We start from the raw sequence: 26,578 nt of genomic DNA on the forward strand, positions 1-26,578 counted from the left end.
AAATGTTGTACAGGATATATGAATGGATGGAGATGGATGGATATGGATGAATGGATGAAGATGGATGGATATGGATAGATTAGTGAAACACTATCTATCTATAGTTTTTAAAATTCTGAAACAAGGTTTTTGAGGAAACACTGTACAATAAAATAAGACAATAAAAGAGCTACCTTTGGGAGGAAAAGGCACTGTGTTAAGAAATGATGCTCTGCTGGGTACCAGAGCTTTGCATTTAGAGAAAATACCCAACAATATGACTGAACTTGGGCTAATTTTGGCAAGGTAGATGTAAAGGTGGCTGAAAGTCACCTAGTGCCCTGATGTTCTCACACAATGGAATAACTCTGCTACCTGAGAAGGATAGATTCAGGTGAAGCTAAATATATTAATTAAAGTTCATATCCTATTCTACAGAAAAAATGTACTCTTTTTTTTACTTGGGAGATTACTCCCAAGAAATGACTAGAAATTACTATCAGAACCAGCATTAACTTCTTCAGCAATCTTCAGCAACAGTAGCTCGTCTGTTGGATCGGATCACACGGGCCAGCCTTCGCTCCCCACGTGCATCAATGAGCCTTGGCCGTCCATGACCCTGTCTCAGGTTCACCACTGTTCCTTCCTTGGACCACTTTTGATAGATACTGACCACTGCAGACCGGGAACACCCCACAAGAGCTGCAGTTTTGGAGATGCTCTGATCCAGTGGTCTAGCCATCACAATTTGGCCCTTCGTCAAACTCTCTCAAATCCTTACTCTTGTCCATTTTTCCTGCTTCTAACACATCAACTTTGAGGACAAAATGTTCACTTGCTGCCTAATATATCCCACCCACTAACAGGTGCCATGATGAGGAGATCATCAGTCTTATTCACTTCACCTCTCAGTGCTCATAATGTTATGCCTGATCGGTGTACTTCTAACTGAAGCCAAGGGGGACGTTTTTTCTTGAACCCCATTACTGGTAACAAACACGATGATTTTTGAAAACTGTTAATGCCCATTTGACACAAGGCTTACATTTGCCCTATTTATTTATTCGCTTGTTTGTTTATTTATTTCATTTTGCCACAGGTCTGTCCTTTAAAATGTTTTGCTGCACATGCTCATATGTGACCACTAGTATTGTGAACTTCCCGCTTGAATCATTGATCACTGCGCTTCAAGGAGCTTCGTCTCTCCTTCACTGCTCCTGAAGTTGGTTTTATGTAATGTTTGTTTATTTAATTTATTTATTCACCTGTTTTTACACCTTTCAAAAATCACCAAAGCATGAATGAAACGCTAGAGCTGAAACTGTAACTCCACTCCTGCGCTACAGAGGGCGAAAAAAGATCAAAGAGGCCCAAAGGCAGGAAATGACGCAAAACCAGTTCCTTTTAGTGTCCCGTGTCGAAACCATAAACACATGGGCGAATAACAGAAGAATAATTTACTCAAAATGCGTATTGAAAAGTGTTATTTCTGCTCCGGACCGATCTACCCCGGACACGGGATGATGTTTATTCGCAATGACTGCAAGGTACTCATTTATTTACCAGATCTCTTTGTGTAACATGTAGGAATAACTAGCGGGGCCATGTTCCCTCGAGGGGCAGAAGCTTTAACACACGCACGTGCCACGTTTTCAGCTAAATACTGATGTCCAGACAAACTGTTTTTGTTTACTATTCAGTGTGATGGCGTTTATAACGCGTTATAGGTTAGTTAAGTACCTGGTGGTCTGGTTATCTAATGTTCTTACCATTACGATGGTTCTGTGACGTCATCACCAACTAGCCATTGACTGTTTCACGTTGATAAAACAGAACAATGAATAAATCACACTGGTCTGTCATGTAGGGGTTTAATCTTAATAGTGTTGTAATTGAAGGCTTTTTATTGAAATCCGGCCATAAAGCTAACCTTGTGGTGAAGTAGCTTATAAAATCTCAGTAGATAGTGACATGACAAAGATGAGGAAGCAACATTCATGTCTGTACTCAATTTCAGGTTTCTTATAACTTTAAACTCAAGGAATGTATCAGGTTTTTTGAATACAAGATAATTAGGTGGTTTAGCAAAGAAATAAAACAGTAAACCTAATTGTTTATTCCTTATGACCAATTCCTAATGACCAGTCAGAACAGACCTGGGTCTTTATTCCTAATGACCAGTCAGAACAGACCTGGGTCTTTATTCCTAATGACCAATCAGAACAGACCTGGGTCTTTATTCCTAATGGCCAATCAGAACAGACCTGGGTCTTTATTCCTAATGACCAGTCAGAACAGACCTGGGTCTTTATTCCTAATGACCAGTCAGAACAGACCTGGGTCTTTATTCCTAATGACCAGTCAGAACAGACCTGGGTCTTTATTCCTAATGACCAATCAGAACAGACCTGGGTCTTTATTCCTAATGGCCAATCAGAACAGACCTGGGTCTTTATTCCTAATGACCAGTCAGAACAGACCTGGGTCTTTATTCCTAATGACCAGTCAGAACAGACCTGGGTCTTTATTCCTAATGACCAGTCAGAACAGACCTGGGTCTTTATTCCTAATGACCAATCAGAACAGACCTGGGTCTTTATTCCTAATGACCAATCAGAACAGACCTGGGTCTTTATTCCTAATGACCAATCAGAACAGACCTGGGTCTTTATTCCTAATGACCAATCAGAACAGACCTGGGTCTTTATTCCTAATGACCAGTCAGAACAGACCTGGGTCTTTATTCCTAATGACCAGTCAGAACAGACCTGGGTCTTTATTCCTAATGACCAGTCAGAACAGACCTGGGTCTTTATTCCTAATGACCAGTCAGAACAGACCTGGGTCTTTATTCCTAATGACCAGTCAGAACAGACCTGGGTCTTTATTCCTAATGACCAGTCAGAACAGACCTGGGTCTTTATTCCTAATGACCAGTCAGAACAGACCTGGGTCTTTATTCCTAATGACCAATCAGAACAGACCTGGGTCTTTATTCCTAATGACCAATCAGAACAGACCTGGGTCTTTATTCCTAATGACCAATCAGAACAGATCGACTGTGGTGACCCCGAACAGGGAGCAGCTAAAAGAACTGAATATGATGCAAATGGTCCTAAAGACACACTCCTCTTCCTTACGAAGCACAAAGCTGTAGTGTCATACACACAGCACTCCAGCCTTCATATTTTCATTGGGGTTTTTTTCTCTTGTAGGCATTTAAATTTTGCAGATCAAAATGTCACAAGAACTTCAAGAAGAAGCGCAATCCAAGAAAGACCAGGTGGACCAAAGCGTTCAGAAAAGCTGCAGGCAAAGAACTGACCGTGGTATGTTGTTTTAGACAGTGAATAATACTGAATATATACATTTCTCTGTGTTCCCGAATAAAGCACACTCATTACCTGCCCTGTTTAATGACCATAAATGAGTCATTGAAGGTCATCCTGATCCTACTGTGTGTGTGTGTGTGTGTGTGTGTGTGTGTGTGTGTGTGTTTACAGGATAACTCACTGGAGTTTGAAAAGCGCAGAAGTATTCCTGTTAAATACCAGAGGGAGTTATGGAACAAGACAGGTAATTATTTATTCCACAGCGCTGCTGAATTCTCACATCTGACTGGTCAGAAGGACTTTTCTGTAACACCAGCTTTGGCTGTAAAACTAAGATAGAACTTTACAGGGGGTCCTCGACTTATGTCAGAATTCCGTTCCTACGGCGTGACGTAACGCGATTTTCGCCGTAAGTTGGAACTCATTAATGACACTGAAGGACTCTCCAGAGTCATTGCTTTGTAAAGCAGAAGCTGGACCTTTTCTGCCTTGAGCTTAGAAGACTTGAGATTTATGATTTCTTGCTTAGAAGAAAGACAAGCTGCATTTTCCAGTTATTTTTTGTAAAAGAAACTGAGGAAACTGTTGCATGTGATAACAGGAAATAACACACTGTTTAACATTTAAATGTAACTGAACATATACAGTATACTATACTAGGAAAGAAGTGTTAAAGGAATAAAACACTTCAGGACATGCTGTTATTGGAATACAGTAAAATCACACCATCCTGCTGTTGATTTTCCCAGAACAGCACACCTCCTCTCATTTACTGGTCTTGTATTAAGATGTGTTGAGTAATCGCTGGTTTCTCTGATTACAGTGACGGCCATGAAGAAGGTGGAGTCCATCAAACAGAAGCGACAGGCTCGCTTTATCATGAACAGGTGAGATTTTTCTGTCTCAACACGTCTGCCATTGTTGTATTACGTTCCAGATGGCATAATGGTACGCATTAGCTATGCATGAAGTACTCTTTTTACTAACATGGTGTCAAACGCACGAAATGCGACACCAGTAGCTTTAGCAGAATACAATAATATTTCTTTTAATGCTGAAAATCACACAATGTGAGTGAATTTAAGACATTTATAAGATGTGCAAAGTGTGCATTAATATGTGATTTGGGACGCACCTTTAATGGTGAATAGAAACTGGAGTTAAAACAGCAGACTCTTCACATGAGAGAGCTGCTCAAGTTCATATCAGGCAAAAATGTCAGGACGCACTTTGATATATAACAAGTTTTTAACCTTTTTCTTTAAAGATTGAAGAAGGGCAAAGAGCTGGAGAAAGCCGAAGCCATCAACGAAGTCAAGAAAAACATCCACCTCATCAGAGCATCGCATGCAGGTGAGTGACGTGTGCGGTCAGTTTTTACACATGTAATCGGTCAGTTCAAACTGCATGTGTTTACACACTCTGAAATACAGTCATGGATAAAGACGAGCCCCGTGTGCAGTAACCGTGATTCAACACTAGTGACATGACTGATTTAGAGACATGTTTAGGTGATAAAAGTCTTGATGAATTACTCATGGGACAATCGATAGGTTCATTAGATGGAGGAAAAGATGTTCTTGTATTATTTACATTGTGCCTTTTAAATGCCTAATTAAAGAGAGTTGTTGATACATAAATCCATAGATAAATATAGAAGCCTGTAAACATTAAACATGCTGGAATGAAGCTAAATATTTGAAATCATGTTTGGACTGAAGTCTCATTCCAGACGGTCCTTTATGATCGGTTTATATAGAAAGTATGATTCACTGAATAGTCTGATATTTGTTGGACTGGGAGTAATTTAAATGTATATTATCCAGGCTGGATTTAAAAAAAATATATAATTATAAAAAATGAATTATAATTCATATTAATATTATTATTTATAATTATAGAATAAATAATATATAATTTTTTAATAATGCATCGTCATTGAATGAAATGTGCAAGTTTTTTTTTTTTTACAGTAGCCTGCTATGATGTGAGCTTGTGTATTCACTCCCTTTCTCCTCATGTAGGACAAACCAAAAAGCTGGAGGAGAAGATGGTGCAGAAACTGGCCGAAGACGTGGAAATGGCTGATTAAATATTCCCCGGCCTGAGCTTTGGTCGAACAGGACGCTCAACATCTTTTTGTTTGTAGGCTGAAAGCCTTAAAAGTGACACTCTGAAGTGAGATGAACCCTCACCTGTAACTCTCCATCACTTCACCTCAGCTCTCAGACCCCCGTGGATGAGACGTTCACGGGAATCTGGACGAGCTAAAAAAAATATCCATTCTTATTTTTCATTGCCCTTAACACTTTTAAGGCTGCCCAGTGAATGAAATTGAATTTGATGTGATGCAGAATGGCACCGATTTACTGCTACATTAACAGTTTACTGTAGAATTTCTCTCCGAAACTCACCTTACTGCTTCTTGTTCTATTTAACATGGAGAAAAAGCTTCCTTTTGTCAAAAGGATAATGACATTTAAACAGTATGACGTTTGTAATAAAATTCCATCCCAACATGTTTGGTAGTGATGTTCATGTGTGAAGTTGTGGAAACATCTAAACATCAAAATCATCAATGTTTCAATAATATAATAATGACTGGATTATAATACTGGTGTTAATGATGATGGTACTGGAATAATTACAAATGGGGAAGTTTGTGCTCTTGACTTGTTACCAAGGAAGTAAAACTTTTGCAGTTATTGACCAGATGTTATTTTGCGGAATATAATTTTGCAGAACCTGCTGCTGAGCCTGAAAGTGAGAACGGTTCTAAATTTCACTGCTTTCTGTCATGGGGAGTGAAAACAGAAATGAAGTTTCAAGAAGAGAACAGTGAGAATTTTCGAGCTGCAAGAAGTAAACCTGCATGAGATTTTAAGCTGCAGTATAACGTGTACACAGAAATCTCTTGTATTTAAAATGTCATAAAGAGTAGCTCTTATTTATCGGCACTGTACCGTCAGCGAGTTTGGCTCTATAGCCATGTTCAGAGCTTTGACTCTTCTTCACCCCAGCGGCCAGATCGTGAGATCTTTTATAGACATCACAAAAAAGTTCCTGTAAAAGGAAACCATTCTTTCAGACAGTTCTAGAAAAGTGTAATTTTAATTTAAAATTGAAATGCGTTACAGCTTTTTTGCATTGTTTGTTAAAAAACAAATCTAGTGGTTAAATTATTTTCCACACACTGTACTAGAACTTTTCATACTCTTTTTTTTTTTTGTGGCTAACAAAGTGCCAATAATTATGTACCATAAGTCATATTTTTGTAAAGCTTATTAGTAAAAAAAAAAAAAAAAAAAAATGCAAGTATCTCTCACTTCAGAACAAACAGTCCAGGGGGCGATGCAGATCCAATCCAGTGTCTTCGGCTTAAGGCAAAGGTGGAGTAAAAAAATATCCAGGCGTTGGTGATGACTGTGTATCATGACTTGGCTCTTCATCTTTGTGCTTATGAAGTTTCTCAGGCAAAAAAATATCTGATAAAAAAATATTTTATAAAAATTTTTTGAAATATACTTAGCAGTGTAAATGCTCATGAAATGAGACACTGATACTAAAATCTAGTCTATTTTGGCTTCTCTGGAATACAAAATGTACACAATTTAAAAACCAAATGAGGAAATTCACTTTGACAAAATTGGACAAATTTTTTCTTTAAGCTGTGATTTCCGGTGCTGTTGCTTTGCAGGCTGTGACACGACTGAGCATGTGCAGTGTGCTCTGATTGAAGTGATTCAGAGTGATACCATACCGATGCCATTATAATATTAATGACCTCACTCTCCCCTGACGTCTCTGAGCTATAAAATAAACTTGTGCCGATTTTCCAAGTCTGTTCTTGGCCTCCAAAATCTATAGAGCTCCTGTAAAGCTCGCACATCCTCAGTAGCATCATGAGCTCCATAGGTTTTTTGAAGGAAATGCTGGACCAGGAAGGGCTGAGAATATTTCGGGAGTGGAAACATCTCCCTACTGAGTGCCAGAGTGTCCAGGTAACATGACACTACATCCTGAAACTCCTCCAGCAGATTGAACTCTTTCAGGATTCGTTGCAGGACAGGGCAGTCAAAGCGTTTACAGTTGTGGCCCACCAGAACTGGTCTGCTGAAGGCTTTAAGGAAGGAGATGAATAACTTAAGAGCCTCTCTTAGTGGGACTGTTTCCACTGGCTGTCCGTGTAGGAGCAGTGTCTGTCTGCGTGTGGTCAGGCCTGTAACTCTGGAAGCACCGTAGTCTATAGGGCACCGAGGAAAAATGTAGACATTAAAGATCCTCTCTCCACTGATGGCTGACAGCTGAACTATATCACATTCATAGATGTCTGAAAAGAGATGAAAGATTCAAAAGTCATTCAAATTCAATACATATTTACTTTAAATCATTTCATAAATGTTTTAGTCACACGGTCTCACAAGTGAATGAACACAATCTACATACACTGTATTGCGAAAAATTTTGGGACACCCCTCCAAATCATTGAATTCAGGGATTACTATTTCCAGTAAAAGGAACTCTTAATGCTTCAGCATACCAAGACATTTTGGACAATTTCATGCTCCCAACTTTGTGGGAACAGTTTGGGGATGACTCCTTCCTGTTCCAACATGACTGTGCGCCAGTGCACAAAGCAAGGTCCATAAACACATGGATGAGCGAAAAATGTCTTGGTAAGCTGAAGCATTAAGAGTTTCCTTCCATTGGAACTAAGGGGCCGAGCCTATGCCCCGGAAAACAACACCTGAATTCAATGATTTGGCGGGGTGTCCCAAAACTTTTGGCAATATAGTGTATATAGCAGCTGAAGGCTGATCAACAACTGCACTGAATTATTATATTACTCGAATGAATTTAGGCCACATGTTAAACTGCTTGATCTCAGATTCAGATCCCTAAGACGCAAGCTGCAGGTGACAGTGGCAAACAAATTCTCCCTTAGATGAGGAAATATCCTCAACAGAAAACACATCCTCCTCATCTGGGAGTCACTGCAATTAAAGTGTATACCTGTGTACTATAAAGTGTAACAGTACATGGTGTATTAAAACTACAAGCATGTTGAAACAATATGGGCAAAAGTTTGTGTACACCTGACATCATATGCATGTCTCAAAAAAGTCATAAAGCCCATTTCTGAGGTGTTTCCCCTTTGCTCTTTACCTCTACCCTTCTATTATGGTTTTGCATTAGAATATAGAGCATGACTGTGGGCATTTGTGGTCATTCAGCTGCATGAGCATTAGTGAGATCACGGGTGAGGAGGTCAGGGGTGCAGTCAGCATTTCTTTTCATCTCAAAGGTGTTCGAACCACAGCCCAGAGGTTCGAATGAGAGTGTGAATGCATGTGATGGACCAGGCTGTATTCCGGCTTCACATCTAGTGTTACCAGCATAAGCACCAGATCTACTATGACCAGGATAAATAATTACTGAAACTGATTTGGTGAGAGTGTTAAACTTTGATCCCTAAGCTGCACATCATCACATGAACATCTCTGTAACACTATCGGAATTAAACTTAGACTTAGATTAGTGTTATCTACATGTAAGATTCAGCACTGAAATCAAAACAAAATACTCTCATGTGACTACTTGGGCAACTTTCTCACAGCTCTGACACACTTTCTCACATGCTCTGCTCACATGAGCTCCTATTTAAGGTGATGACTCCTGATAACTGCTCTCTGCAGAGGTAGCTCAAGTGGTTAAGGCTCTCGGTTGTTGACTGGAGGATCAGGGTTCAAGCCCCAGCACTGCCATGCTGCCACCGTTGGGCCCTTGAGCAAAGCCCCCATCCCACCCTGCTCCAGGGGTGCGGTATCATGGCTGACCCTGCACTCTGACCCCAACCTCCAAGGATGGGATATGTGAAGAAAGAATCTCACTGAGCAGTAATGTATATGTGACGAACGTAACTTATTTCTTGCCTGATACTTGTCTGATCACATGCAAGCCTCCTACAAACACAAACGGGTTTTAAATCCTGTCTAAAGTCTAATGTGGAGTGTTAGGGGTTAAAACAATGGTGTAGACAGAGTGGTGTAGCTGCTGCGTCATTCAATCCAGGAAGTCGAAACACACACACACACACACACACTCGTGTCACGAGCTACAGAAGCCCCCAGCTTTATGTTCTACTTCGCCTTAATGACTCGAAAGCAAGTCGAAATAATAAGACGAAGTGATGACGTAATGTCTCAAAATAACGAGTTATTACGTGCCAATAGCGATATATTAAGTCGAAATGACCACACTTAACACTTCAGCGCACAAGGTTTCCACACAAAACACATTACATGATATATAAAATAAGGATAAAACAATCCGAAATGTGTGTTTTGATGCATTCGACTTACTTAAGCCTGTAGTTTCCAGGTCAAAAAACACCAGCGTCTCTTCATCGCCCTGAGTTACACCTGTAAACATGATTCATTACTGTTTCCTCTCCTTCATCATCCTCCTTTCACACTTCTATCAGAGACCGATCTCGTACTTAACGACACGGTGAAGCCACAGTACAGTCGATCAGATATGAAAACTGGCCATACAAAGAGTGTTACTGTACCGTGGAAGCGCCTGGAGAAGAGTCTCTGGAACATGCTGAAGGGCTGAAACCACAAAAAACACATGATCACCGCGCAAAACAGCCCAGTGTAAAAAAAATAAAACAAAACAAAACAAATAAAACCCCTTCAGCCGGTCTCTGGTGCGATTACAACACTACAGCCTCCGACTTTCCATCTGCTTCAGAGCCTCAGAGCTGACAAATCTGACAGGAATGTCACTGCATTCAGACTGCTAGAGCAGATCAGTGGTGAACCTCGCCCAGGATAAAAGCCTGAACATGCAGAGAGAGAGAGAGAGAGAGAGAGAGAGAGAGAGAGAGAGAGAGAGAGAGAGAGAGAGACTTCTCGTTTTGTAAGTTTTCTCTTTTATGAAAACGCAGAGATTAAAACTGAATATTTTTTGTACCTCAGTGGGTCCTAACTACATAATGAGAAAAATAGAGAAAGAGACAGAGGGATATATATAACTTTTTGTGAGTAGTATATATATATGTATATATATGTATATATATATATATATATATATATATATATATATATATATATATATACATACATATATATATACTACTCACAAAAAGTTAAGGATATTTGGCTTTTGGGTGAAATTTATGGAAAATGTAAAAAGTTCACACTACAGTGATATTATATCATGAAAGTAGGGCATTTAAGTAGAAGCATGCAATGGTGATTTCCTCATCTCAAACAATTTATTGAAACAAAAGCCAACAACAGTGGTGGGTATACTTTGTCATGTGCCCTGGACCATCAATTACAGCTTGACAACGACGTCTCATGCTGTTCACGAGTCGACTTATTGTCTGCTGAGGCATGACATTCCACTCCTCTTGAAGGGCGGCCCTCAGGTCATTGAGGTTCTGGGGTGCAGGGTTACGAGCCTCTACACGGCGACTCAGCTGATCCCATAGGTTTTCTATGGGATTCAGTTCTGGAGAAAGTGCAGGCCTCTCCATTTGAGGTACCCCAGCCTCCAGCAGTCGTTCCCTAATGATGCAACCTCGATGAGCTGGAGCATTGTCGTCCATGAAGATGAAATTAGGCCTGTGTTGTTCATGCAGGGGCACAATGACTGGATTAATGATGTTATTCAGGTAGTATTGGCTTGTCACTGTACCATTCACAAGATGTAGGGCAGTTCTGTATTGAGTAGACACACCTGCCCAGACTGTAACACCACCACAACAGTGGCTGATGCATAGCGCTCTCCTTGACGTCTCCAACATCGTTGGCGGCCATCATTTCTGCTCAACGTGAATTGACTTTCATCAGAGAACAGCACTGAGGCCCACTGGTCCCTCGTCCAGCGTAAATGCTCCCTGGCCCGACGCCTGTGCCTGGTGGTGTGGTCAGGTACCCTTGCAGGTCATCTACCACACAGACCACGCTGATGTAAACGGTTTCAAATGGTCTGACATGACACTTGGGTGCCTCTCACCTCCCTTAAATGTGCCTGGAGTTGAGTGGCATTAATCATCCAGTTCCGCAGGGCACTGTTCACAATAAAGCGGTCATCAATGTGGGATGTGGCCAAAGGACGTCCACTTCTATGCCTTTCTATGACTCTTCCAGTCTCTCTGTATCTCTGTCGCAACCTGCTGATGACACTCTGTGACACTCTAAGCTCAGTGACCACTCTGAGAACTCTGAGAACATCCTGTTTGAAGCCTCACAATGGTGAGGTACTGTTAAGGTACACCTAACTCAATTGTTAGGTGTGGTCTTGGTCTCATGATGTCAAAATGTGAACAGCATGATGAAGAGGACTGTTTAAATGCCAAGTCTAATTGAACCAGAAAATTTATTGGTCGATTCATGGATCAAACACCAGTTGTAAATTTTGTGAGTAGTGTGTGTGTGTGTGTATATATATATATATATATATATATATATATATATATACCTCTCTCTCTCTCTCTCTCTCTGTTCATGCTGACATTATGTAGTTAGGACCCACTGAGATACAAAAAATAAGCCTGTAGTTTCCAGGTCAAAAAACACCAGCGTCTCTTCATTGCCCTGAGTTACACCTGTAAACATGATTCATTACTGTTTCCTCTCCTTCATCATCCTCGAATGCATCAAAACACACATTTCAGATTGTTTTATACTTATTTTATATATCTTGTAATGTGTTTTGTGTGGAAACCTTGTGCGTTGAAGTGTTGTGTGGTCGTGTATATATATATATATATATATATATATATATATATATATATATATATATATATATATATATATATATATTTATATATATATATATATTTATATATATATATATACACACACATACAGAGAGAGAGAGAGAGAGAGAGAGAGAGAGAGAGAGAGAGAGAGAAAGATAGAGGGGGAGAGAAAGAAAGAAAGAAAGAGAGAGAACAAAGAAAAAGATCACTTTTTCTTCTTGAGATTGAAAATCTGGATTTTTTGTAGACCTCAGTGAGTCCATAAAGACCTAAGCAAAGTCTACAGAAGACAAGGAAGAAGGCTTGTTTTTTAAAATAAGGACAACTTATTGATTAATATTATTATTCAATTACTCAATGATAGAGACTCCAACGCACTCAGGATAAGAGCGTCAAACTAGAAATGTAAATGTAATGGATTATGTGAAAGGATTTATAAGATAAAGCACAAGCAGCATGGAGATAGACTGAAAAGCCATCCCATATTAAGAAAAGTAATGTCATTAAGGGTTGTACAGAAAAGCCATCATGTACTGAGGTCTTCACATTAAGAGACACACCACAAAACCTTCAGTCGCTGCTGATGAGGATCGACCCTCATGGACAGCCTGGAGAGACACTATATTGCCAAAGGTTTTGGGACACCCCTCCAAATCATTGAATTCAGGTGTTGGGCTCCACCCCTTAGTTCCAGTGAAAGGGACTCTTAATGCTTCAGCATACCAAGACATTTTGGACAATTTCCTGCTCCCAAATTTGTGGAAACAGTTTGGGGATGACCCCTTCCTGTTCCAACATGACTGTGCACCAGTGCACAAAACAAGGTCTATAAAGACATGGTCCTGACCTCAACCAGATAGAACACCTTTGGGATGAATTAAGAGTGGAGACTGCGAGCCAGGCCTTCTCGTCCAACATCAGTGCCTGACCTCACAAATGCGCTTCTAGAGGAATGGTCAAAAATTCCAATAAACACACTCCTAAACCTTGTGGAAATCCTTCCCAGAAGAGTTGAAGCTGTTGTAGCTTCAAAGGGCCGACCAACTCCATATTACATTCATGTGCATGTAAAGGCAGACATCCCAAAACTTTTGGCAATATAGTGTACAAGGGATTGCTGTGGATGGTGCCACTTGGAGACCATGGCAGTGGCTTTGTACTGCTGTTGCCGTGGTCGGTTTTACAATCTGGAATCGGTCACTGAACATTTGACTTCAGCATATAGAAAGGATATTATTTATTATAGAAATTATTATTATTATTTATTCATTATAGAAAGGATATTATTTATAATCTATGGGTGTCACCCAGATGAGGTGTTCACTTTTGCATCTGGTTCCTCTAAAGGTTTCTTCCTCCTATCGCCTCAGGGAGTTTTTTCCACACTGCCGTCGCCTCTGGCTTCCTCATCAGGGATAAATGTTTTTAATAATATTTTTTTTATTCAAAACATGATCATTTTCATCCTGAATTTCCTGTCAAGCTTCTTCTCAATGTTGTTAACAGCGCTAGACAGTGTTTTCTAATCTCAGCCCCATTCGATTCGTTTACAAAGATGTTTTTATTTCCCCTTTTATGAGACACGGGTGTTCATCAACCTTTTTTTTTTTTTTTTAATAAGTTGGGTGTTCATTATATTCTTTTTACATCCATAAACAGATTTGTCCATTAAGGAAGTAAGACACAAATTGTACAGTTGGCAATAATAATAATATTAATAATAATAATAATAATAATAATAATATGGCTGAAAAAATAATGAATGCACAAACTGTATTCTTCAAATGCAGAGTCACAAACAGGATAATATATCCATTTAAAACAGTGTTTTTCCTGACCTACACTCCACATTAGAAATACAGAAATATATTTAAAAAAAAAAAAAGAAGAAGAAGAAAAAGAAGAGAAGAGTGAAGCGTGCTTTCCAGTGGTCAGTACATTCATTTACATCAAACATGCCGTTTCTCTTGTCGCGGTGTCCAGATCTGTAAAGTTAGATGAAACATACCAATGTTGTGTCCAGATTTCAGATGAAGGCCAGACACAGATGATCATATGGCGTGACTACACCTCTCTAACCCTTTCTAAACTGCTCAGAACAGAAGGAAGGAAAAGTTTCAGTAAAAGACAGCTGCTTGACCAATTCCACCATGGTGAAGTTTATACAGGCATCACACAGATTATATGAGTTCATTGTAACCAGACACATTCAAGAGTAAACGATTTCAGTTTAAACCCTTTACGGGGCAATGATGCTAATATTCATTAAATACACTAGAGTATATACTGTGACGTGACTGATCAAGTGTGTTTGAATATGAGTACTCGATCATTCTGGTTAAATGGCTTTGTGGCTTAATGTTCTGTTTACTAGTGTAAACAGTCAACAGTATGAGGCTCAGATGTGTATGACATTAAATGAGTGGACTGTACTTACAGACTCGAACCATACTGCTGGGAAAATAGTTCCCTTTTTCCAAAGAGGACTACTGTCTACACAGTACAGACGCAAGCAAAGGCTGCCGAAGGCTTGAAAATAAAAATGGCTCTCAGGATAAAACTCATGTATAAGGATAAAGAGAAGAGAAGGCGCACTGAAACAATATATTAGAAACAATATTTAAAGCAAAAAAAGGTAAAAATAGTTCAAGTCTTGATTTGGTCACGACGAATTTAGATCAAACACAAAAAGAGGAAACGAAGACGACGTGTTATCTGGTCGTATCTCAACGCATTATGGCTATGAATGGAAATAGCTACATCACGGCTGTTCTGCTCATCTGTCATTATCTCCTCTCGAGTGATACTTTCTTTAAAAAAAAAAAACCCCCGAAAAAACAAAGTGACTCAAACGCAAAACCTAGCAAACAAGCTTACGAGACACATTTGTCACAAACGCACGTAAAAAACACACATACCGTTGCAAAAAATTCAAGACAAGTAAACACTTTTCACATGGACCATCCAGCAGCGCTGCATTGTTATCATATGTACAATGATTCTTGGAGTAATACAATAATATTATCTTACATATTTAATACATTATCAAACGTCTGACGTACTGACATCTCATTGTGGTGAAAAAAAAACAAAACAAAAAAAATGTTAGCAAAGCACTACGCAGTCTGTTGAAGCCGCATGACTTCGTGTTGGCTCAGTTTTGTAAACATGAAGATGGACAGGTAAAAGTGAAGCAGTGAGAATAGGACCAGTCCAGCAGGTCCACTCTACAGCAGGGTGCATCATGTGCATGTCAGGGTTCAGCTTTGGCAGGTTCACCTCTTTTTTTTTTTTCTCCTTATTCCTCTTATACCTCTCAAGCTAAAAGCTACTCTTTATTAGAAAGCTCCCTCTGTCTTTTTTTTGTTTGTAAAGGTCTCAGCTGTGTTCTGAGGAAACGTCTCCTCTTCACACCATAAACTCCTTACTGCCGTATAGCACCAGAGGCTGTACAGGGCTGAAATCAGTGTCTCTCCTCCTTCCTCCTCCTTCTCCAGGCTCTCTGGGTTTGGGTGGGCAGCTCCGATTGCCTCTGGTCCTGGGCCGTGTTTTCTCGGAGCTAGAAGAGCAACGGGTGGTCAGCGTAGTCGTCTCTAATTCCTCCTGCTCGGGAAAGAGGTGCTGCCCCTGTTCTGAGGAGGACGAAGGGGAAGAGAAGAGAGGGCCAGAGGAGGACGAGCGGAAACGGTAGTGAGGCGTGGATGAGCTGGAGGACAGAGAGGCGACGGCAGAGTCTACCGAATCCAGAGATTCGGGCTGGCGGCGTAAAGCACGTCTACTTTTGGACTCTGACTTACGAGAGCGAATGCTGGAGCAGCCTTTCTCTGAGAAGATGAGAAAACAGTTTCATGTAAGAGCAAGAATCTGATCAATACACACAAAATAGCAGTCAGTTACCTGTTGGATATTACTGGGTGATGGAAATTCTTAAACTTTGTGGGATCCATGCATATACTAGTCCTTGTGCTTCATCTGGAAGATCTTCCAAGTGACAAAGCTATAAAAAAAAATGTCCTGGATACCTTCATTTCAAGGAGCTCTGAAACTTCTCTTTCAGTCATGAAATGTAAAATCTTTTGTCTTTAGTCACCATCTGGCTCATGCTCTTATTGATGCAAACTATATCTGAATAAATAAGGTTGCATGACTTGTAACATATCTGAATTGGATATCCAAGCTCAAACAGGTTCTGAAGTGAGCAGATTTGTTCTTTTTTAGCTTAAACATCAAGGTGTGTTGTTTTAATCCTAGATAACTACCTGACGTGTCATGGCAGGATTCTGATCGTGTGATTTAACATGTCTATGCCGACGGGAGTGGTCTCTTCTAGGACGACAATGTCCCAATCCACAGAGCATGAATGAACAACCACTGGATGTTTTGATGAGTAAAGAAATTATGTAAAATCCTATGCCCTGTCCTTCAGTCACCAGACCTGAACCCAAATGAACATCTATTGATCCAATATGTTAGACAGCACTTTCTATCACCGTCTTCAAAACACTAATGGTGGGAATATCTATTGGAAGAACACATCATTCCTTACAAAACAGCGCCATCTGCTGGGCGTTGTATGCATATATTTATAAATGAACATTTACAGCATTTGGCAGATGCCCTTATCCAGAATGACTTACATTTTATGTCATTTTATTCAACTGAGCAACTGAGGGTTAAGGGCCTTGCTCAGCGACCCAGCAATGGCAGCTTGGTGGACCTGGGACTCAAACTTACAACCTTCCAATCAGCATTCCAACATCTCAGCTACCACATATCATGTATACAGAATGAAAGCTTTTAGGAATCAGCTTGTTATGTGCTGGGCTGCTTCTTCAGAAAACAAATCTATTTTTCTCCAACCCACTTGTCCTGATGGAGAGCAGAAATGATTTCATATAAGGCCTTCATGGCTTCTCTAACAATGTTTGCATACGTCACATTTGCGTTAATGCCGTTTGTGGGTTGTCTGAGCAGTATGACTGGAAAGTATCTAACACAAGAGTCTTTTAAAAACTGACAGAACAAATTTTGGAAAAGATCTGGAAGATCTAGCTGTACTTTATTTCAGAAGCAAGGGCAAAAGAAAGCATAAGAAGGCATTCAATGAGGGTCACAGCAGATGATATGCGAGGGCAAGTCTATGCTATGTGATATGGTGTCTTTGGTGTTTCTGTGGTTAGGGGTTTCTACTGACATGCCTTTAACTGTTATCAGAAACCAGGGCTTTACTCTGTAATGTCTTCATGTAGAACTAATTTTAATTCAGTAAATTTGTGCAAAGTAGTCCTGTTTGTTTATTTATTTATTTATTTATATTTATATTTATATTTATTATTTCACTGCCATCTAGTGTCCACTACTTGCCCATGCAAATATACAGGTAAGGCAAATAAAAATAGTTCACAATAGACCATAAAAATTGAATAAAAACAGTTATTATAATAATAGTAAGCTGGAATTAAAGACATTAGTAATCTGATACGTAATTTGATCAGTAAATCATGAAACCTGTACCAGTCTATTTGATTTGTATTAGATGACATGCACATTTCTAACAGTTTAGTTAGCTGGAAGGTTGAGTTACCCCAGGCCTCTGATGTTGCTCCTTCCTGTTCTGCTATGAGGTTCTCTGAGCTGTCTGCTGTTCCTATAGAAGCCTCAGATTCTAGCAGCTCATCATCAGATGTGCGTGGCTCCAATGCCAACATTTCAAAAGTCAGCTCCTCCCTGTTACACCACAAACAGAAAAACTGTTAGAACCGAAAGGTCTACAATATAAGCAGACTTATACAAGCAGATTAGGGTAGACACTGAAGGATAAACACACCATAGTCACTAGCTCCTGAACTTGCATACACTACCGTTCAAAAGTTTGGGATCACTTGGAAATTTCCTTGATTTCCAGTAGTGCACCGGGGCTCCCACTCCTTTTTCTGTTCTGGTTAGAACCAGTTTGAGCTCTTATATGAAGGGATTAGTTAGACAGCATGGTAAGATAAGTTCTTACCATGAAAAGAAGGAAAGTTCTTTCTATCTGGTCATTTTGAGTCTCTAAACAAACCCACACAACTCCTGACACAAAACTAACCTAAAGAAGTCCACTATTATTGCTCCCTTAATCAGTACAACCGTTTTCAGCTGTGCTATCATGATTGCAAAAGTGTTTTCTAATGATTATTAGATAATTATCCTTATAAATTGATGCACTTGGGTTAGCCAAAACACATGAGATTAAGCCAGAGGATTGATGGTTGCTGATGATGGGCCTCTGTGCAGCAATGTAGATCTTTCTTTAAAAATCATCTGATCAATATTATATTTTTGAAATGGATTAAAATGAGTTTTTCCTCTGGAAAACACAGACATTTACAAGTGATCCCATACTTTTGAACAGTATTGTAGATGTGCATGCACACACACACACACACACACACAACACACACACAACACACCTATAGGCTGTAGCATTTTGTTTTGTGTTATCATATGTTCTGTTTTTATTCTTTGTCCTTATAAATGCTTAGGCAAAGCATTGTACAATTTGGCAGGCTAATAAAGCTCATTTGAACTGAACTGAATTACGAGAGAGAGAGAGAGAGAGAGAGAGAGAGTGCGATACTGACTTCTCTTTCTGTAAGTTTTCTATTTGCTGAGAAAGCACTTTCTCCTCTTGCTGCAGTGCTGCCTGTTGCTGTTCGTTCATTCCTGCCTCCACCTTATCTTCAGCTGCTCCATCCCCTTCATTGACCACAGGTGACAGCGGGCTCGTGGGTGGAGAGGGACTGGTGAGGGGACTGCTTTTAGAAAACCGACTTTTAGCCTGATGGAATGAAAGAGTGGGGGAGAGAGAGAGAGGATGAGAGATGGAAAGAGGGAAGAAAACATGCATGTTAAGCCTAAGCAGTCCACAGAGCCTGCAGGAAAAAAAATCAGTCCAACAGTCCAAAGCACTACATATAGCAGTTAATACTAGAAACCCTTGTAAAATGTTACACATGCTTTGCAAATTGAAAAGGAGAGAAAGAACAGTTGAATTTATTCAAACAGTAGCTTGCATTGAAAAATAACCTGAACTCTTACCATTTATTGATTTATTTTTTATTTATACCAAGCGTTACTACAGCAGGGGTGTCGAAACTTATCCACAAAGGTCCGGTGTGGGTGCAGGTTTTCATTCCACTTGAGCAGAAGCCACACTTGAGTCTACCGAAAGCCAAGATCACTTGATTAAACAGGTGTAGCTCCTGCTTGATTAGAATGAAAACCTGCACCCTCACCGGCCCATCGTGGATAAGCCTGGACACCGCTGAGCTAGAGCTTATCTGTCTTTAGATAGAAAGCACAACACTAAGCGAAAGCAATCCTACAGACAATCGTTAGTTTTTGAATGCATTGGTCTGTATAATCATTAAGCTGAGAAGCCAACGTGTGAAAAGCAAAAAGCAAACAAATGAACCATCAGAGCAGCATGCACACTGTCCTATAGTAAAGTAGTACAAAGCTGGATTTGGTAAGTGGGTCCATCTTCACATAGCAGTGAGCTGAGCACAACTATGTTTAGGTACAGGTTAGTCACAGATTAAACCAAGACTAAGATTGTGATTATGATGACACTGAAAAAAAAAAAATTAATAAATTACATAAGAAACAGATTAGAGACAATAATTTGTAATTCGGCATTTGTTGCGTTTCTGTCAGAGTGATATATGTAGCTTAATCAAACTAATTAATTCATTAAAATATCAAACCAAGGTAATAGCCTGCATTTTATTTCCATTTTGTTTAATATTACTTAATATATTTGTTTTGGGGGGATTTCCAAACAGCAGAGGGACATGTACACCTACAGCGATCTTGCTCTCCCATAAATCCAGCTTTGTAATTAATCTTACGGCTGCGAGACAAACCATGTGGACAAGGACAATCAGCCTGCTCAAACACTGCCTACAGGACAAAAAGGCGGTCAGTTTATTACATATCCAACTAGTTAATTTAACAACCAGCTAATGAATCTTTTTCAATCCTTACATTTCCTACAGGAGCAAACAGGTGACAAGACGACGAAGGACTGACAATGTTAGCGACAATGCTACACTGATGCCGATTACAAGGACAGCATTAAGGGATTACGGTGCTCAATCATACATACCGAGGTGGCAGATCGGCTCATGCTCATAAACCTAACAGCGATTAGTACTGGCTTCTGAAGGAGGGATAAGTGAGGGGAAGAGGGGAGAAAGGGGTTATTCGGATGGGAACGTCTCGGAAAACATGCGGAAAAGTGATTTCTTGCCATGTGCCTGTATATGCAGCTGTTCGTTACACAGGTCAGGATTTAAAATATCAATACAAAATAAAGGATGATTCCTGATCAGTCTGAGATTTATCATCATCAGTAACTCATACCATTGACCTCCTGATGTGTGTGAGACGGATCTTGGCTTTGCTCTCAGCGAACTCCAGAGTGCTGATGTCCTTCAGTCTGGCTCTGTATTTATTCACCTGTTCACAGATGATCATCTCCACGCAGCTGAAGCACAAATCCACAGTGTTAAACGCAGAATTCGAATCACACGTAATAAATATGCACACACAGTGGATGTCTTACGCTGTGGTCTTGCCAATGTCCTGTACACTCTGGAGAGGGTCAATGGTGTCAGGACACCGCAGGATACAGGGAGCAAACACAATGGCCAGAGCATTTGCACTCATCCGGTTAGTCTCCTCCTGCAGTGAGATCCTGAAAAACATGTATACATTAAGGGAAGAATCTTTTCACCTCATTTATTGCTTGACTTACAAGATGCTGAATAATCGCAATAATAATGCATGTAATAACTCATAAGTTATAACAACTAATAAGTGCAGTTAGTGGCCATTTTGTTGGTATACGGTCAAAAACGGCATAACTCTTGTGCATAGTAGTAGGAGGAAACCTTTTTACTGAGAAAGGTTTTTCCTCTCTGTCCACATCTAGTATAATATTAATTAAAAGCGGTGAAAAAAATTAATGCATAATAAACAGGCATGAGTCTCATTAGTTTCTACAATTGCTTGGCCTGATCTGAATATTCATTAGCCAGCAAAACAGACAACACATGGCTGTGTTAAGTAAATCAGTTTGGGTGTTTTTGAGTTTCAATATACGTCTTTACCTGACTAGGTGAAAGATGAGTCTCTCCAGTGTGCCCAGATGAGTCCTGCTGAGCTGGTCAATTACTGTATACACACCTTTCACTACTTCTTTCTTGTCCTGCAAACCTGTACCAAGAAACAAAGCAATAAGCTGCAACAAAACTACTGGAGGAGCCATGAATACATTCATGACACCAAATATCATCATCATCATCATCATCATCATACCAGTTGCCCTGAGGAACTCATCATAAAGTTCAAAGGTCATGAGAGGATTGGGAAGGTCTCGCAGCCACTGCTTCAACACACTGGCAATAACGTGGATGTTATAGTCATCCAGATTCACAGCATTCGCATCTGAAATGAGAACCAGCATTCAGCATGAATTAAAAACATTATTATGTTGGAGTTCTAAAGCTTCCCAACAATGGAAAAGTTCATAGGTGCTTTGGCTCATGCTGATTTACAATTCCTGAAGTATTAGAACAATCCATACAGATTGACCTTTTTCTCAAAAGGAAACAAAGGATTTAAATGTAGAAATCTCAAGTATTGACCTGTGTCCAGTCCCATCTTCAGCTCTTTGATTTTATTGGTTGATCCAGACTTCCTGTAGATGCCCTCTGTGTAGAGCCCATGCATCTCTATATAGTTGATGAGCTTCTCCACCACCAGAGGTACAGCTTTGTCATCGCTGGTTAACTGAGACAGCTCCACGCCAAACTGCCGCGAAGACAGTTCTGGATCGAACTGCATAGATGAAAAATGAAACTTTCGGTGAAGACGTTCAGAGTAGAGTAGAAGAAAATATATATCCATAACATTCAGCATATCGTTCCGAAGCCTTCATACAGAACAGATTCAATACATCACAGACACACACACACACACACATTCTCTTACCTTTTTGCTACATTTAGTTGTCATCCTTAAGCAGCATTTCCTGTGACAGGCGTAGCGACACACTGTGATAGAAAACAAAGCAACATCAGTGTCAACATCTCACCACTGAACAGAAAGACAGGCAGTTAATAATAAATGAGGAAGGCATGAATTCAGCGTGGTAAAAGTGTGAAGAAAGTAGAAAAGAAAAGAGAAGAGGTCAGACAGAAGGACTGAGAAGGGGAGAGAAAAAAAGAGTGTCAAGATAAGAAGTTTATTAATGCCCAGGGAAATACTCAGTTACTGCTTCAGATTACGCAAGAGAAATAAATATAAATGAAACATGCTATATATACAAAATGTACAAAGAAGGTGCTAGAGGATTAAAACCATATTATACATGATATGATATTGCAGGTGATATCGCATATGGTATGATATTTACATACATATTGTAAACATTGTGAATTTCGAGTGTGTTGCATATAATGGTTATGATGGGTAAAAGGGAGTTGATCTGATTACAGTGCTCTAACACCATCAGAATTAAAAAGACAAACATAATGAAATGTGCTTTCTGTAACACTCACGTTTGCAGACGCAGGCTCTGTCCATCATCCAAATAAGAGAAGAGCAGTACTCGCAGTATGTGGGGATGCTGTACTGAGTGGACTTGAAAATGTGACCCAGGTGCTCCTCCACCTGCAGAGATTTAGAGTGAGCTTACTGTTCAGGGTTTAATGCACTAATCACCGTGGCTTGTTTTTAAAGGGGATTTGGCTGGTTTACAATAGCTCAAAACACATGGCTAAAAGAAAAAAGCATCCAGGAAATAACTTACAATGTCGGCCTCCTTTTTCCTTCTCTTCTTGCGTTCTGGTTTGGGAGCCTGTAACAAACAGCGCCAGTGAATCAGAGATGATGTTTAAACACGTGATATTTTCCTGATAAGGGGCACAAACTTTACCTTGCTGATGGTGCCGTGCATGGGTTTGTACTCGGTCACAAACTCGTCCAGGAAGACTTTAAATGTGTTGACCCAGACTTTAACAGGTGATTCTGACCAGTCCCTCTGCTCCAGACGCATGGACTTCTCCAGAATGTGCTCAAACAGCGCATACAGATCTTTATACCTGATACTCTTACCATCGTCCATCTGTGACAGAGAGGGGAGAATAAACACGGTGTGTGGAGTGCGAGATATTCATTAATCATTTTAATTCATTAATTGTCATGTTGCAGTTTGATCCATTTTAGATTTCATCAGTGGGAATCTTACAGCCAGCGCCGTGGAGTACGAATTGAAGATATTGAGACGAAACTCTTTTAGAGCCTTCTTAAAGACCACATCGACCGGAGTGTCCTTCTTACTATCCTCTGTCTCCAGATCATTTATCTATCACAGGAAATTCAGATTAAAAAAAAAAAAGGTTTTAGATGATTCTTGTATGATGTGGGGTTTTTTTTTCGATACTGCTACAAGCCTGAAGAATCCTAAATCTACCTTTTTCATCAGGAAGTCGTTCATGCTGCAGTAGTCTGCTGTGCATGTGAGGATGTGGAGAGAGTCGTTCTGCCATGGAGACGGTTCCTGAGGCATGCTGCTGATCTTCACACTCCGCCTCCTCTTCATCGTCATCAATCTCATTTCCGGCTCTCTGTTCTCTTTACAGTCCCGACCACGATCCGCTGTTCTGCTCTGCTCAGGACTGGCAGAAGGAGAGCCTGAGATACAGAGATAGGAAGAGAGAGAGAATGAGAAAATAACTGACATCCTGACACTGCTGTATCATGCTGCTTTATGTAAGATATACATTATCATCTTCAAAAAAAAATCTTAATTGACATAGTGGCATTTTTAGCTTTTTGAGCCAGAATTCTATACAATAAATTTATTTTTAAAAAATATATATTATATGCAAATTTTTTAAAAAAGCTTCCTAATAGCTGCTCTTCTGCGTTCTTACCAGTGCGAGTCTTTGTGAGATCTGCATCTGCTGAGTGTCCCCTGATGGACATCTTCTTATCGCCATGCTTTCCCTTCCCCCAGAAGCGCATCTTGCCCCTTACCCCACTGAGCAGTCCAGAGAAACAACAGAAAATAAATTTACATGGAGAAGAACATGATCACTCTTAAATCTGAAAAATAAGACACTGTAATGGTTTCTGACCTGCCATCAGAGTTAGATGAGGACTTTCTCAAAGAGTCGACCTTTCCCAGATCTCCCGAGGACATGGTCTTCTGGATCCGCTTCTGCTCTTTCTGCGAGGGCTATGAAGAGACGCGGAAGTGCATAAAGACGCATATTTAAAACACACAACAACTAATTATACAGGATTAATCCTTGTTGATTTGTACTTCTGCATCTCTGCAAACTCCAAAATGGTTGCACAAAACATGAGCATGAACCAGGCCCAAGGTCTTCCTCATCTCCTTTCAATAATTCACGGTCATGCCAATACTTCAGTAATGGTCTGAAGAAATACATAGGTGCTTATAACATCTACGTATCTACAGACCAACTGTTCATTAAACAGCTTCAGGTTGCTTTTGTGCTCTTATTCTAGTTACACACTGATTTTCAAAGGTGCCAACATTGCTAAAAAACATTGCTAAAATTTCTGCAGAGAGAATAAAAGGAGTTTTACCAAAGAAACCCTAGTGTACATCGGTCAGACGTGTTAGCTCTGTATAATGTGTATGCCAAAAAAAAAGGAAGAGAACAGCATGGTAAAAATCTGGTATCTGGATCTAATAATAAGTACCTCATCCATTTCTTTACAGCCCCAAACGGCCACACCCATCCCACCCACCTGATTTCTATTGGCTCATAAGACAGAGGCTCATAAATTCACAGGTCAGTGTTCACCTAGCTAAAGCAAATGCAACTACTACTGGAAGTGAATAAGCGTAGTCCAGATCCCAGCATCCATTATACTTCAGTGAACTGGCTTTTCTGTGAGGTGAATTTTATATTTGCAAATCAAAAAAAAATTAGAAAAGTATAATTTTCAACTGTCTCCTGTTTCACAACAGTATGCAGTAGATGTTGGCACCTTGGACAACAGCTCCTCTACGAAGCTAGGCTGACCCATAAACCCCATCTCCATGTCTCGCTATATACACACACTTATCTAAACTTTGCAGAAATAGAAATCAGCATTAAGAGACATGTGAATGTGTGCTGGAGAACCAGGGAATGGGAAAGAGTGGTGTTTCATGGTAGAATGAATGAGAGTTATGAGAGAATGGTAATGAATGTCTACTCCATGCAGGTTATCAGTGTCAGAAGTTCCTCTATGTCAAGCACTGAAATAGATCTTCAGTGAAGAGTCTCTTCGTCCTCACAAACATGACGAAGGGTGGTACAAGTTCGCTTTAGGAAGGTTGAGGTGGAAAAAAAAAGTCAGGAGTGTTAGCCATATTGCTGAGTTATTAGATCAGAAACACCCCCAACAGACCCAGTGGCCAGAATGGAAGGACCAACCTAGAAGAGTTCACACAAAACCAACATTCCCTAACAAACACAACAAACCCATAAGTGGCCAGATTTAAGATCCACAGAGACCAGATTCTACCGACAGCTGGATCACTGGAGGCTTCCACTATTTGATCTTTTTATGATTTCTAGACTTTAAACAGTGTATGTTAGAGAATGTTGACTTAGTGCTAACCATAGACCAAGATTTAGCTTCAGTCGTTAGTTTCAGTGACGAATAGAAGAGCACTGGTCTGCTGGGCGTTTAGAAAAGAGCTGGAGTCAAGAGTCAGTGCTGCGGCTCAGTTTACCATCTCCGAGTCACTGTGGAAGTCTTGCTCAGGGCTGGGAGAGTCTGGAGACTCTGGGAGGGGCAGTGTGTGAGAGATCACAGGTGTGTACTCATATTCTTCATCGTCCTCATCGTCGGTATCAGCCTCAGTGCTACAGGCACGGCTCAGGAAGTCAGAGCGAGTCCGAGACATGCGGGTTTTCTTTTGGCGGCCAGCTCGGGCCACCTGATCGTACAAAGTGATTCAATCCATCAACACTCAACCAAAACATCTTAAGACAAAGATGTTTAATTCAGAGAAGGTCTTACGAGGAAATAATCGTCACTTGAAATGAATCGCTAGACAGTACGAAGGAATTCATGAAAACACGATTTAAAACCATGCAAAAAAAACATGCATAAAATACGTAACGATTAAATCTTGGGAATAGATTTGGGTCGTCATAATAATTCTGAAGGAATTAGGAGGCAATTAGTATGCATGTGAGATATAATCTTCACCTCTCTGCTCTTCAGAGATCTGAAACCTGATGTTCTTTCTCTTTGCAAGGTCATTGAACGTTCCTGATTTGCCAAGTCTTTATCAGATCTGAGAAAAAAAAAAAACACAAATCACACAGAGCAAATTTATCTGGTTAATTATCTGCAGGAAAAATATGATGGGGGGTGGCTGTTTTCATTAAATGGTGAAACAGTATTAGTA

General features: G+C 40.0%; 3 protein-coding genes across 8 annotated transcripts in view; 1 reads left to right on the forward strand and 2 right to left on the reverse strand.

Moving 5' to 3' along the window:
• Nucleotides 1-1,367: 1,367 nt before the first annotated feature.
• On the forward strand, nt 1,368-5,830 carry rsl24d1 (ribosomal L24 domain containing 1). The gene is made up of 6 exons (XM_058407758.1): nt 1,368-1,526; nt 3,195-3,308; nt 3,483-3,555; nt 4,135-4,198; nt 4,579-4,664; nt 5,336-5,830. The coding sequence occupies exons 1-6, from the start codon at nt 1,446-1,448 to the stop codon at nt 5,401-5,403; spliced, it is 486 nt and encodes a 161-aa protein (XP_058263741.1). The 5' UTR covers nt 1,368-1,445; the 3' UTR covers nt 5,404-5,830.
• A 745-nt stretch (nt 5,831-6,575) lies between these two features.
• On the reverse strand, nt 6,576-10,134 carry plex9.1 (PML-like exon 9.1). Its single transcript, XM_058407757.1, has 3 exons — nt 9,883-10,134; nt 9,674-9,733; nt 6,576-7,641 (listed from the first exon to the last, which is right to left on the reverse strand). The coding sequence occupies exons 1-3, from the start codon at nt 9,944-9,946 to the stop codon at nt 7,121-7,123; spliced, it is 645 nt and encodes a 214-aa protein (XP_058263740.1). The 5' UTR covers nt 9,947-10,134; the 3' UTR covers nt 6,576-7,120.
• Nucleotides 10,135-14,715: 4,581 nt separating this feature from the next.
• The window catches only part of myo9ab (myosin IXAb), a 93,740-nt gene continuing 81,877 nt past the window's right edge, over nt 14,716-26,578 (reverse strand). For 4 of the 6 annotated variants that reach the window (XM_058407745.1, XM_058407746.1, XM_058407743.1 and 1 more), the window contains 19 exons: nt 26,377-26,464; nt 25,895-26,101; nt 24,276-24,376; nt 24,072-24,178; nt 23,609-23,829; nt 23,384-23,500; nt 23,072-23,260; nt 22,946-22,993; nt 22,695-22,806; nt 22,126-22,187; nt 21,780-21,972; nt 21,451-21,579; nt 21,243-21,348; nt 20,696-20,827; nt 20,494-20,617; nt 20,237-20,290; nt 18,711-18,907; nt 17,672-17,814; nt 14,716-15,911 (listed from right to left, as the gene is read on the reverse strand). In XM_058407745.1, coding sequence (XP_058263728.1) covers nt 15,496-15,911; nt 17,672-17,814; nt 18,711-18,907; nt 20,237-20,290; nt 20,494-20,617; nt 20,696-20,827; nt 21,243-21,348; nt 21,451-21,579; nt 21,780-21,972; nt 22,126-22,187; nt 22,695-22,806; nt 22,946-22,993; nt 23,072-23,260; nt 23,384-23,500; nt 23,609-23,829; nt 24,072-24,178; nt 24,276-24,376; nt 25,895-26,101; nt 26,377-26,464 — 2,746 coding nt within the window. In that variant the 3' untranslated portion in view covers nt 14,716-15,495. The remainder of the gene's footprint in view (nt 15,912-17,671; nt 17,815-18,710; nt 18,908-20,236; nt 20,291-20,493; nt 20,618-20,695; nt 20,828-21,242; nt 21,349-21,450; nt 21,580-21,779; nt 21,973-22,125; nt 22,188-22,694; nt 22,807-22,945; nt 22,994-23,071; nt 23,261-23,383; nt 23,501-23,608; nt 23,830-24,071; nt 24,179-24,275; nt 24,377-25,894; nt 26,102-26,376; nt 26,465-26,578) is intronic. The other 2 variants (XM_058407747.1, XM_058407744.1) reach the window with 2 other exon arrangements.

Source organism: Hemibagrus wyckioides, linkage group LG14 (assembly GCF_019097595.1).
Source record: "Hemibagrus wyckioides isolate EC202008001 linkage group LG14, SWU_Hwy_1.0, whole genome shotgun sequence".
NCBI classification, from domain to species: Eukaryota; Metazoa; Chordata; class Actinopteri; order Siluriformes; family Bagridae; genus Hemibagrus; species Hemibagrus wyckioides.